Raw genomic sequence first — 14,128 nt, forward strand, 5'->3', positions numbered from 1 at the left:
CCCCAGTCTGAGCCTACATCCAGGACTGCCTCATCCCAGGTGCAGAATGCAGCACCTGCCCTTATTAAATCTCATTCAGGTTGTGACTGAGGAGTTAAAATTTGTTTCTGAATAGAATACCCCCAGCTGAAAATACCTACCAGCTTTTATAGCTAAATATTATTTCTCTAGAAAATTTCGTTTAAGTTATCTGTGGAAAGAAACTTTTTTTCCATGAAAAGTATGTCCCCATGATATCAATTTTAAACAATAAAAGGAAAACAAATTTCAGCAATGTTTCCTCTAGAATTGACACAATTTCAATCCTAACCTGATATAATTTAAGTACATTATGCCATCCTTTGTGGTGATAAAGAAACAAAATATAGAATGCATACATAATGAAAATATCTTGCTTTAGTAAGTTTTTGTATGGTTAGACAAAATCAGGTTATAACAACTTCTTCAAGGATAATTGCCAGAAAAGCTTGAGAGAACTCAGTACTCTACTGAGACATTTTACAAATCTCAATTTCTCCAAAATGAACCCACCCCTGAAACCCAACCATTGCCTCTGAAATATCCGGTGGACTTTGGGTCATGGTGCAAGTTTTGGTTTTCTTTTTTGTTTGATTGAGGTATTTTTGTTTGAGGGTTTTTTTTTTTTTTTTGGTTGAGTCTTCAGAGAGGCCAGAAAGAAGAGCAGGTCTGCTTTCCTTGGTAGGGAAACAGAAGAGTTATCAGTGAACAAACCAATTTTCCCTTACGGAGAGGCAAAAAGGAATGACAGAAAGTCTTTCCATGCAGGTTAACAATATTTTCCACTTTTTTTTAAACATTTTTAACAATATTTTCCACTTTTTTTTCATCTTATCCTAAACTTGCAGAAAAATATCCTTTGTACTATTAACATATCCATCAATTTCATTGTTATGCATCCTGGAAGGAAAGAAAAACCCTTTAGATAACCATGTGGTGAAGAACCTGGAGAAACCCTTTTCAGTTACTGTGGGGCAGATATGTTTCTACAAAACTCTGAGGAGAAGCTGAGAAAGACTTGGAAAGGCCTTAATGAAAAGATTAAAAAAACCCAAACCAAAACAGACTACAGTATACCTAAACAAACAGTTACAGCTTATTCCCTTGTGCCAGGAATAGTTATCCTACCTCTGCTGCTGGGTGACAGTGAAAACAAGTGTGGAGTAGCATTGTTGGAATGGGCAAAAGTTAATCTCAACAGGAAAAGCCATTTTATCCTCGGATTCAGTTACAACAGAGGAAGCCTGACGAAACGAGTGCTGTGAGAAAGGATGTGTTGTCTGTTTATAACTATATCAGGGTGGCAATCCCCAGGGAAGGAAAATAGCAATTTAATTTAAAGTCTAGACATTAACACTGAAACAAATGAGGATAAAGTAGCATGACTCTGCTTGCTGTGAAAATTAAGTTTCTGTTTGCAAAAAGCCGAAATGAAGCCAAACCCAACTTGCTTAAAGACTGAGTTTTACTGGTTACTTTCCATAGTAAGAGACTAGATCCTTCATCCTGCAAGGATGTTATTTGCTTAGCACAAATTACCAGTCTTCATGCAGAAATATCAGCTGTACTGGTCTGTCTCATGCAAAATGTCAGGCTCAATAATTTGAATAAGCCCTTTTACACTAAAGTATAATGAAGTCTAAGAATTTGCACACACTAAACTGACATTTGGATTCTCAGATACAAATTCCTCTTAAATTAGTACAGGTAATCTTTTAGTTTAAATAATAGTTCTTAATGAAAGTCTTTAAACTGCATGTGGTGGATGAGGTCCCCTGTGTCACCACATGCAAGGTAAGTAATATATTGTGTTCATTAATCTATGTCATAGGAGTATTGAACATACAACAGCTATCACATTTTCTACATTTGATAGCACCTGAGAGGTCACTGCTAAGGGTTACAAACTTTACTAGCACAAATTATGAGACTTCTTGCTAGTTGAAGATGCACCATAATAAATAAGCACTTAAATCTGGGTTTCAGATAAATAATGGAATGAATTTATTCATTTTTGTATAAGAACTTGGGGAAAAGATTGGCAAAGTTTTCTGTTGGTTTTCTCTGGAAGGGTTTCTTCCATTCTCCCTTTAATTTTTTTTTTAAATGCACTTTTAAAAATTTCCAAATATTATTTGGAAATTTATCTTAATAGAGGTAGATTTATCCATTTATGTAGTAGTCATCACATGGTGGTTGGGCAGCCTTTCATATAACTCCTTCATTTTCTAAACAAACTTAGTCTAGCTATCTTGAAATAATGATGTTGACATGCAAAATCTAAGCACAAATGAAGCAAACAGAACCTGAAAGAAGTGTGCATAGTCCAAGTATTGTGATATAACTGTCCTCATCTGGTCCTGACACTTCCATTTCTTCCCTTCCCAGATTTTTCTAGACCAAGCCATGAGGTATTGTAAATGTTTCCTCTGAAGGGGTAAATTCTAAAGACAGTTTTGCTATATAACAGACCTGCATAAAGTACTTGAAATTCTACTTTGAGAAATTAATAAATACACCGTATTCCATTAGAATGATAGTGGAGGGATTCAAGGTTTACATTTTCAGCTCCTAAAACCCAGGAAACTTTTCAAATAAATTTCCAATCATACTTTATGGTAAAGCATTGTGAGACTCTGGATAGCTTCACAGGAGCCTAAAGGTTTTACATGTGTGAAATCCATGATCTTAAAAATTTGATAGTGTCCCTTTGATATTGGATAAACCTTAGTTCTCTCAGCTTTAGATTAAGGATACATTTCTGAAATATTTACTGCCAGTTGTAATGTTTATTATGGGTGTTGTTTCAGAGAAGTCATGAAGTTTGATCCTTAGCTGCCTTGGAGAAGTTGTACAAACACAGACGTGGTTCTGCACCCCCTCCCTGCCAGCTTGAGTTTTCTTTAATCCTGTATTTAATTTGGAGACACTTTGGTTCCAAACTTGGCTAGATAAGAACTGGAGAAGATTGCTAGCAACTAAATAATATCTCATGAGCTAAAATATTGTGTAGATACACTTATATTGTGCAAGTTGCTCTTTAGGCTGTAGTCCACTGTGAAATACCAACACATTTAAAGCTTGGAAACTACAAACTCAAATTCATCCAAGGAGAGTGTAAAAAAAACCAACAACCAAACAAACAAATAAAAAAATAAATGTTTGGAAGCAATGAAAGCAAAATATTATTTAAATAATATTTAAACAGTGCTTCCAGTGGATTACATCTATCCCTCTGTGTCTGTTTCAATAGATTCTTACAGGAAAGTATCGGGGTTTCCTTCATGTTTATTTAGCAAAACAATACAAAGTTACTCCTTTCTTTTCCTGCAAGTTTAAGCTTTTGTTCTCATTGCATATGTTTACTTTTCTCCAGCATCCTTTTTCTATCCTAAATTATTTTTGTGTTCTACTCATGACTTTTTTTGCACCTATCATAGCACAAACTTCCTCTTCTGTTCTTATTTGAGTGCTAGCATCATCTCTGCATTCCTTGTTCCTGAAGATCTCCACTTGCTTACAGGTAAATCATGAATGAACTTCACGTTAGCTTCATGGACAAAATTATCTATTTGCCAGTTTTCAAAAATTTTATGTTTTTCCTTCTGCCTTTCATACATCATATCTACATAAAAATGAAAAGCCAAGGGATTGAGAACATATCTTTGTTGCACCACTTCACTTCCAAGTACAATTCTCATGGAAAGCATTAGATGGTCCTGGATTATAAATATGTGATAATAAATAATAAAAAACTAATACACAGAGCCAAATGTACATTTCAACAATTATTAATACTGCTACTTCTTTTATGCTCATGAAAAATCACAGATAAAAAGAATGTGAAAAGACAATTATCCAATGTCCTCACTCAGACACTAAATACAGCACATCTGGATATTACCTATTTAGTATGTGCTTAATTTGTTTTAAAATTTTCAGCAAAAATTTGGCTTAGGCACAATGAAAAAAAATACCATTATCATTCTTTGGTTTATAGATCATTATTTACTACCAGCTTTCCTGATCCATAAATCTTCCTTCCTGAAAATTAAGCCCTTCACTGGCTGTGAATATTAACTGGACATTGTTCTGCTTACAGAAACCTTTTAATTTGGGAAAGTACCATGTCTTTCCTTTGCCTCTGTTGTTTATTTGGGGTGAAGTGTTTTGGTTGTTTGTTTGTTTGTTTGTTTGTTTGAAAACCAGGAAATGTCACTTTTTCCAAAATTCTTTTCATAGTTCATGTTTGCTTAAATTTATATTCTTTGTTTTTTCCTTGAAGTGTCTCTGGTTTATTTACAGCATATTTTAGGAATGATGTCCAAAAACTGAACACTTTATCCTACTCATAAAAGCTGATACAAGCTTACATTAAATTTAAGTAATCACTAAGAAATAAAGAATGCTTACCTTTCTTATGCAATATATACCTCATCAGAATGATATCTGCCTTTCTGTAATGGAATCTCTTTTATCATAAGTTTAAGATGATACATTTTCATCTGCATATCCTTCTCAGGAGTACTGCTGCCCAGCTGGTCATTTTGCATTTATACATTTGAAATCCTTTTCTGAATGTAATGTCCGTGTATTCCTTAAGATTTAGTAATGACACGTTTTCTCCAGTTTTATTAAAATAAATTTGAATTCTCATTCTGTTTTGCAAGATCCTTTTCCATCCTTTTCCATTCTGGTATCATCTGTTAATAGTTATACTTCATTTTCAATCACTAATGGAATCATTCAGCGACATAACAGTCTTAACAGCTTTTTAAAAGAGTGTACTTTCTTTGGACTCTCAGACTGACCGTCAACCATATCCTGGATACGGGCTTTGGAATTTTTTTTACCCAGTTAAGTATCCACGTTCCAGCAATTAGATTTTCACTATATTTAAGCAGATTGCTTAGGAGAATGTTAATGTGCATGGTGGCAAATGGCCTGCTAATATCACCATCTATCATACTTTCCCCTTACCCAGAAGCTAGTTACGTTGTCAAAGAAGGAAAAGAGATTAGTTTATAATGTTTTTTCTTGATAAACCTCTGTGGGCCATTTTTCTCTCAACTTATTGACCTCCTATTTACAAATTGATGAGTCATTTGGTTCAGTATCTTTCAGGCATGCTGGCCTTGTGAAGCTACAGTGATGTTCACAGAGCTGATTATGTTCATGGAGCTCAGTCAGACGCATCCGCAGAGCACAGAGCTTTGTGCGCAGCCACAGTCACTGTTACCAGCCCCAGCTGGGAGCAGCAGCTTTTTCTTTTTTGATGTTCTGGATCCTGTTCTGAAGATGTTACCTATTATTATTGACTTTGATCTCCTTATGCTAATAGTTCTGATCTTCTTAGCTTTTTGAGTATCCCCTTAGATTACCCTTCAAAGAGTGGAATGTTGTACAAAGAAATCCAGAGAAGAGAAAACTGTCAGTATTTTCTGAAATGGCTGCAGCAATATTTTTGCTCTTCCACTGACAAATATTTCTAACTGTTTTTTTTTTTTTAATATATCCATGTAGTTAAAATTTTTGCCCAGCTTCTTCCTCTATGGGAATATTTTCCCTCCAAACTTTGGAAGTGGCTGACAGCAATTCTGCAGCCACAGGGCACTCTGCAGGCTCATATTCCAGCAATGATACCAGAGTGTGTCTGACAGGCCTTGTCTTCAGACAAATCCAGACACTGGGAGCTCTCCCATGGAAGTGTTTAGATCACAAAGAGAGTTTCAATATGCTGGCAAGCAAGACACTCAGGAAAATCAATCTGAATGACTGAAAGGTATGCTTCAAAGGTGGACATGTTGAAAATCAATGAAACCTTCCCCAAAATGAATAAAAAAATTATCTTGCTTATACTTAGAATGTTTGTCTTTGAAAACAAAGTATATTAAATTAAGACCAATTTCGATTTTGAATCACGTCTGCCTAAAGTAGTTCAGCAACATTTAATGCTCTAAGAATTGATTTAGATTTTCTGAGAATTACTATATTAAAAAGATTCACTGTTTCTTCTCTTTCTGTCTTCCGCAGTACTAAGCACATTGCTGGTACTTGAAACAAATAATGAAAAGTATGGAATGGTTAAAATTTATCTATTTTGTCTACCTCCAGTTATATTTTTTAAGGATTGTAGTAGATGTATAAAAGCAATATGTTAGAATATTTTTTTTTCTTTTTTGTTGCTTGGAAAAACTTGCAAATTCCGTTTGAAATCCTTTGTAAAGACTTAAAACAACCAAAAGGGAGAAAAGAGTGAAAAGCATTTATACACAGAAGCTGATGTACTCCCCTTACACCCACTGAATTCTCCTTTCTGCATCAATGTAAAAACTGGAGTATCTGCATCTCTGTATAATGGCAAAGATGCCATTATCAGCATTTGAAAACAGTGCAACAATCATATTTACTGAGCCTTGTCTCATCAAATGGATTAAAAACTATAACGCTTTTGTAGGCATGTGCATCTTTAGCAATTTTCCTTTGGGCTCACATTCGACACTAAGAGAAGTCAGGAGTAACTTTGCTGGCTTCCACTTCAGCAGATTAACTCAGCTCTAGAATAGCATTTCTGAGAACAGAATTTGTCCTCTTGGTAACGGGCAAAATGACACGGTAAGCCTCTTGCAGCAGAGACCCCAGGGATGCAGAGACTCAGCTGGACCCAGCCATATGGAAGAAACGATAGACTCCCTTGAGCATTTCCAAACTACACCTTGCTGAAGGCTTAGTCATCCCTGGTGGGGTTTGCCGTCTAATGAAAGACAAATCACTTTCACCTATTACTGGAGTCTCAAGAGCTGTTATAAATCGCATGGAACTGAATTCACAAGCAAGGAAGAACAACATTAGTTACAATGTTATGATGCACGTAGCATTTTCCTAGGATTGCGGGAGATGCGCTGACAATAAACAACACATTGGGAACATTTATTAGGAGCATTGTGTTTATTAAGAATACAATTTTTTTAAAAAATGGAAGATGCTTTCTAAAGGAGCAGTGTTAACGTTGCTATTAGACATATTTTAACAAATGGAATAACACTTTCTCCTTTTATTTTCGGAAGTAGCGTATGAGAGATCCTGGTGTGTATCACACTACATTTACAAGCAAAGAACATGTCACTACAATCCCTGTCCTCTTTCCCCGACCAGAAGACCCTCGGTGAGACTCCCAAGACATTTCCAAGTGCAGCCAGCGGCGTTTCCGCCCCCTCTCTCTCCAGCTAAAACCCACACGAGCATCGCGAAGGACCCTGGTCGCGCTCCCTGCTCTCCCTTCTCCCTCGCGGAGCGCCGGACACGCGCAGGCCAGGGCTGCGTGGCAAACTCCGCGCAGCAACTCCGCGCTCCCGGCCAGGCTGGGGGAACCTGCCCCCGCGCCGCCGCGCTCCCCAACTTTCATTCATCGCCGGCGCCGCCGCGCACCCCCCGCCCCGCGGCGGCCGAGCCGGGGCCGTGCCGGGCGGGCCGGGGCGGGCGGCGGCGCAGCCAGTGAGCGGGCGCGGGGCGCCGCGGGCGGGGCCGGGGGGGCGCGGCCAGGCCGGCCCTATATAGGGCGGCGCGGGGGGCGCACCCGGCTCCGTGGGAGCGGGCGAGGGGCGCCGCGCCGGGCGGGAAGGGGGCGGCCGCGTGGGGAGCTCTCGGCGAGGTGCCGGCGGCTCGTTCGGCTGGCGGCCGCGCTCGGGGAGCACTTTCGGCGGTCGGCGGCAGGCACCTTGCGGCGGGGAGGAGAGCCGGCCGGCCTGCGAGCGGCGGTGCTAGCCCATTGTTCAAGCGGAAAGACTCGGGGTGCGAGGGAAGGAGCCCGGCGTGTCGTCTCCGTTCTCCCGCTCCCCAGCGCTCCCCTCCGCCGTTTCCCTCAGCGCCGGAGGAGCGCCGCCGCCAGGGAGCCGAGGGCCGGGCTGTTCGGCACCAGCACCGACAGCTCAGGTGCACCGGCGGGATCGGGGAAAGAGGCGCCAACCCTTGCCGAGGTGCTGCGCCTCGGGGGGCTCCGGGAGAGGAGCAAAGTTGCTCCCTTTCCTGCAGCAAACTCGGGAGCTGCTGAACTGGCCCCACCTGGAAGGACTGAGCAGTTCCCACCTCTTCCATCAGGTGCCTTTGCCGCAGCAAAGCCACGGTATCCGGGAGACCACGGGGAGCAGAATAACACCCCTCCCCGCCCCTCCCGCTCTCGCCGCACTTCGCTTGTTATCTGCTCTGTCTCGCCGTGCTCCCGGGATCACAGGAGGATCTATAACTGTGATCTGTCACCGAGGAGAAGGTCGTGGATGAACTCCCTTCCAGCAGGGCAACGAATCACTTCTCGACTGCTTATTATTACCGTGGTCTAGGACCAGCCCTTTCCTGCTAAACTTGGCTTGGGAGCGTACAGCAGGAGGGGGCGCGGGGGGTGGAGAGCCAAGCCCAACAGCATCTTGTGTGTTTGACTTTTTTTTTTTCCCCTCCCTCCTCCTTCCGTGAGACAGTTTGATGAATGCCTGCGAGAGGGGTATGATTTGCTGAGGCGCCTCTGGCAGGGCGGTGTGTGCGCGGTGTCAGCCCCGCCGCCGCCCCCCGTGGGGCTGAGAGCGGCCCGCGGCGGGGGACGCGCGTGGGAGCGGCTGCAGCGCTGCGCGGGCCGCCGCGCAGGAAGCGCCGCCGGGCGGACGGGGCTCCGCAGCCTCTCGCCGGGGTCTCGCCGGGGAGTCACGGCTTTGAAAGCGGCGAAGAGGAACATAAGTAGCTCGCCCAACTCCACCGCACCCTGAGACCCCTGGGTTTGCTTCGCCATCGCAGGGAGCGTGTGAAGACGAGACCCAAGTGCCGCCTCCCCCAGGCACCGACGGACCAGCGAGGGACGGCCCGGGCGCGGCCCCGCGCCTAGCGAAGTTGCCTTCAGCCGCCGACCGGTGCCACAAGCCTCACTTTGCCGGGGTTGTTTTCTTGACTTGGCTTTGGATAGAAAAGACTTCGCTGTCTCCGCACTGTGAAAGTTACCCGAGCGCTCCCCGCGGCGAGGAGGAGGGCGGCGCGCCCCGCGCTCCCCGGGGCCGAGGCCGGTGGGCCCGGCTGGACTGCAGCGGGCGGTGATGATGTGCGGCTGGAGGAAGCTCACCCTGTCCCTGGGGCTGCTGCTGGCGATGGCGGGCGCGGTGGCGCCGCAGCCGTGCCCGGCGCAGTGCTCCTGCTCGGGGAGCACCGTGGACTGTCACGGGCTGGCGCTGCGCGGCGTCCCGAGGAACATCCCCCGCAACACCGAGAGGCTGTAAGTAACCCGGCCGGGGCGGCGGCGAGCGCCCCTCGGCCCCCTGCTCCCTTCAGGGCTCCGAACGGCTGTCGGGCTGAGGTGGCCCCCGGGCCCGGCCTGGTTTAGGGTCCCGACGCCCTTTGGGTGGGGGTTTTCTGTTCCCTTCTCCTGCTGCTGGCCGTGCCCGTTTCGCAGCGATGCGCGGAGACGCGGAAGAGGTGGGCGCTGTTCCCAGCCGCTGCCTTTCATCCCGGGAAGCCGCGGTGAGCAGCGCGGTTCCCGCCTCCGCGGGGAGCGGGGGCGGGCACCACCGCGGCCGGGGGGCGCCCCGGGGCGGCGGCGGAGCGGCCTCTCCCCCCGCCGGCGCCCATTTCCCGTCGAACTTGGCTATTGCGGCTCGCCTTCCCCGGGGCAGAGCCGGGCCGCGCTCTCGGCGTGGGCAGGGAGGCCCGGGGCGCGCAGCGCTCCCTGCACCGCGGCTCCGCGCATCTGGCGGCGGGCGAGGGCACGCCGGGGTGCGATAGCCGCGCTCGCAGGGCGCTCGGCGGTGCCGGAGCGGTGATCCCTCCCTCCACCCGCGGCTGGGCTGTCTTCTGTATGTGGCCGGTTGTTTATTGTGTCAGGCTGCCCTTCAGAGGGGTCCTGAGAGTGGAAGTGGTGTGCGCGTTATTTCTTACTCTCTTATAAGTCATTTAAATGTTGGCATGTGAACGCGCGTCTGGAGTGGTGAATTTCACTCAGGAAGAGTATCAGGGACACATTCCTCCTGGGACTCGTGTGGTTTCTTTACAGTGGTGTTTTGGCCATATGTGGTATAAAGTGCTTAAAAATATACTACTTTTTTTTCCCCCCCTAGCTACGTTGGGAATGAGCTATAATTGTTAGAATAGCTTCCATGTACTACCGCTTCCTAAAGATTTATCTCATGAATTGCCAAGTCTGGTTTTATTTGTAGTGATTGGAAGTGAAAGATGTTTAGTTCTTAAACCCAAAACGTTATTAAAAAGAGACATATATTCCAGAAGAAAAAGTAGTATAGAAGTATGATGAGAAATCCTGGGGCCTAAATAGAGGTTTCTGTTGCTTCTGAACTTGCTTTGCATTCTGCAGTCAGTATAACTTCCTGTGCAGCAAGTGGAGAGCTTAGTTTTGCTGAAACCTTATTTCTCATCACTTACTCCAGCAGTTTGAAACCCTAATGCTTCTTTGAAACCTAATATTTGTTATAGGTATTTAACCCCTATGCCATACTGGGAAATCTGAAAATTGCTTGAAATGGTGAAAATTGGGGATTTCTTTCAGGCAGTTAGTTTTTGTAACAGTCAAATAAAGTTTTTGGCATCTATAGATAGATATACCTATATGTACTAAGTCTTGTGTTTTTTCTAAATGCAGTTACAACCCCAAAGATAGAGCCTAGAACTTGTCTATTGGTAAAGATTGTAGTTAAACATGAGCTTTGTAATGGCAAGCAGAATGACTTTCCAAGACTCTCCTGCTACAAATTTCAAACTACTGTTTTCAAGGTAAATTATATTTCAGCTACTTGGAAATTAGGAAATCACATGGTGTTAATTCTAAGAATGGTTTGTTGTATTAGTTTGTCTCCTAACTTCTGAAAATGCTGTGCCACTGAAAACAACACAATTTAAAAATTGTTTTTTAATGTTTTAATTTTGCTGCTTACAAATTATTCTTCTTAGGGATCTTAATGGAAATAACATCACAAGAATCACGAAGACTGACTTTGCTGGCCTAAGGCACCTTCGAGTTCTGTAAGTTTTCTCTTTCTGTCATTGATAACTCTTAGGACTGATGCTACAGGTTGTAGTTACATTTCAGATAATTTTCTGGATGGGTTATCACTTTTTAGCTACTGTATTACCATATCTGAATCTAAAACTGCTCTGCCCTGTGTTATACGCTGTTATGTGCAAGTGAGCAATTCCTTTAAATGAGATTTTTTTATATGTTTTTAATCTGTCCTTAAGATTATGAGAACTTGAGGACTTAATTTAGCACATAGCTTACAAGTAAGAGTCACTAAAATTGGTTGAATAACCGTTGGAGTTACTTCAGTTTAAGGCTGTGAAATTTATAGTTCACACTGAAAATGGGTACTCTCAACCAGAACTATAAGGGAGTTAATTAAGAAAAAAGTTATTCCTTTAGTGAATATAAAAGCAAGTCTCAGGTGATTATTATTGCTCTCTTGTAGTTTCTGGACAAAACAGAAACTTTACCACTGAAGTTGAGGAAGGAATTATTTGGTTGATTTGTTTGAGTGGGTTTTTGGTTTTTTGTTTCTTTGTTGTAAAAATTTTTTTTTCAAGTGTTATCAGGGTTTTAAAATTTGGTGGTGGTTTGTGAATTTTTGGTTTGTTTTTTTGATTGATTTTTTTGTTGCTTTCTGAAGGAAATATCTAACTACTTAGTTTATTTGTTAAGGCCGGTTTAATTTGAGTGAGTGGTCTTGTAAAATCCTTTTCCTTTTCTCTCTGAAATAAATATAACATGGTAGTAATTTTTGACTTTGTTAGAAAACAGGGATACTCTTACAGTTACAATCTCTGTGCAGTGTTTTACTGCTGTTTCTCCCAACACCACAATTCAGAGTTTTGATTTTGTTATTCTTGTGTGAGACTGGAATCACTTTCGTGCTGTTGGACTGGAGTCTCACAGCTTGCCGAAGGGCAGGGATGTGTGTGCATGTGAGCATGCAGCCCCTGGGCATGTGTGTAGCTTTGTAACTTGTGACTCCTTGAGAAAATGAGCAAATCTAATAACGATTCCTGTTTCTTTTACCTAGCCTTATTTTCCTACTCTTGGTTCTATGAGCCCATGTAAATGGTTAGTGACAGGGATACAGAAGGTTAAAGTGGATGTCACTCTACTATAGCTAGAGGATTTTCTTAAAGAATATGTGGCTTCTTTTAAATGACCATTGTTAATGTGACACGTTATCTCAGAGATAATAAAACTTACATCTAAAAATTTCTATATTTCAGTCAGCTCATGGAGAACAAGATTAGTACTATTGAGAGAGGAGCATTCCAGGATTTAAAAGAACTGGAGAGGCTGTAAGTATATTTAATTCTAAAAGTTTCAACTTTTGGGGAATCAAATAAGTTGTGTGTCAAGGCCCTCAGGCTTCAGATTTTTTAAATACTTTTTTTTTTAAATTTGTGATTTCTAACCTTACTGAGACACAAGAGAAATAAGAAATTCTCAAGCAGTGTTTAGGGGACTCGGTTGGGGGGGAGCATTCAAGAGCGGTCTGGATTCCAAGTGAAAACTGCAATTGTCCCATTGGAAATGGTTTCAATGCTATCTAATATTTTCACTTTAATTGTGAATACACAAGGACTTGAGAACTCAAATGCACCAAAAGAAGGCTCTCTGACCCAATAGTGTTAGAGGTTTTATACAATGCCTTATTGGAAGTAACTACTGACCATAAAATGTTTTCTTGTTACATAGCTGTGATTCAATTCTCCTGCAGTTTTTATATGATGGAGGCTTTTACAAAAGCTCAGAAAAAATATGAACTGTTAGTTTAAAAAAATAATTTTAATTTGGATTTAAAAAAAAGATTGAGCACTGTGGGGAGCGAAGATGGAGCAGAGATGACAGGACCTTATCTGGTGAAGTTGAAGTACCAGCACCTACTTGGTTGGAGTGAGACCTAGAAAATGAGTAATTCCCAAGCTAGTTTTCAGTATGTGCCTTCTTATTTTGTTACACTTCAAATTAAAATATTTTTTAATGTATTGTGAAACTTGGGACGACTGACTTGTTAAAGGCAGGATGCTGATTGTTGGACACAGTGTGGAGCCTGGAAAATATTAATATATATGTTCCTGTAGAACTTGACTTGTGCCTTCATTATTAGGCATCTTAGTCGTTGCATTTTCATTAGATCACCTTTTCTTTAAGCATGCCTCTGAGGTCTTGTTCAGTGTTTCATTTGCTGCTGCTTTAACTTTATAGAAGTATTTCTACTGTACTCAGTTGAAAAACAGTGCTGGCCTGAGCATAGTTTGTCTTATTATAGTTGCTTTGTATCCACAGCTGCTGTGGGTTTAAAACAAAAACCTCCACAAACAATTATGGTTTGGTTGGTCATTTAGACAAAGATTTTTAAGAGAATTAGTAACCACTGGTGTAATTATGATATTTCTATAATAGTTGAAATATTATGTACTTGAGATAATTACCTTATTTTTTCAAATAAGTCAAAGTAACTTTGTGACCTAAAAAGTCATGTTATTATGTAGTGCAACTTTTTTTAATATAAATTTTAATGAGATGGATTCCTCTTTGGAAAAAAACTGGCTGTGCATTTCTAAGTAGTATTAAAACACTTGATTCAATGCTTTTTTACAATGTGTTTTCAACTTTGTACAAAGTATAGGAATTTAAAACAGCTTTTCCTGCTGAGGGATAGATTGCAATAATATATGCATATTCCTAAATTTGGTTTATGGTGTCTAGATAAAAAATTAAACAGCAGTGTAGTTCATATTGCAAAGTAAATACTTATATGTGAAACATGAAAAAACATTGAGGTCCACACTGTGTGTATGGTTTGACACTGAGATACCAAATGCTTACAAAGTTTTAAAACAGTTTATCAGCAGCCTTATTTCTTAACTATTTCAAAATAAGATCCTGCTATGTGATTCATTAACAAATTCCAAAAAACTTCAAGGCTTGTACTGGTTATATTTCTGAAGTATAGAATTGTTTTACCAGAGAAAGTTTTAACTACTGAAATTCATCTTACTTGTCTGATGTGCTTGTATTTTGCCATTACATTGTTTCATTTTTCTTTGGTTTTCCCTTGATAATTGGAAAACAATAGCTATTTTCCATTTA

General features: G+C 41.9%; 1 protein-coding gene across 16 annotated transcripts in view; it reads left to right on the forward strand.

Moving 5' to 3' along the window:
- The first annotated feature begins 8,460 nt into the window (after positions 1–8,460).
- The window catches only part of SLIT2 (slit guidance ligand 2), a 256,993-nt gene continuing 251,325 nt past the window's right edge, over positions 8,461–14,128 (forward strand). For 4 of the 16 annotated variants that reach the window (XM_026792125.2, XM_014265588.3, XM_014265591.3 and 1 more), the window contains exons 1-3: positions 8,465–9,268; positions 10,954–11,025; positions 12,259–12,330. In XM_026792125.2, the coding sequence (XP_026647926.2) occupies positions 9,093–9,268; positions 10,954–11,025; positions 12,259–12,330 (320 nt within the window). In that variant the 5' untranslated portion in view covers positions 8,465–9,092. Of the gene's footprint in view, positions 9,269–10,953; positions 11,026–12,258; positions 12,331–14,128 lie in introns of all 16 variants that reach the window. The other 12 variants (XM_014265590.3, XM_014265593.3, XM_005484993.4 and 9 more) reach the window with 6 other exon arrangements.

This window comes from Zonotrichia albicollis, chromosome 5, assembly GCF_047830755.1.
Source record: "Zonotrichia albicollis isolate bZonAlb1 chromosome 5, bZonAlb1.hap1, whole genome shotgun sequence".
NCBI lineage: Eukaryota > Metazoa > Chordata > Aves > Passeriformes > Passerellidae > Zonotrichia > Zonotrichia albicollis.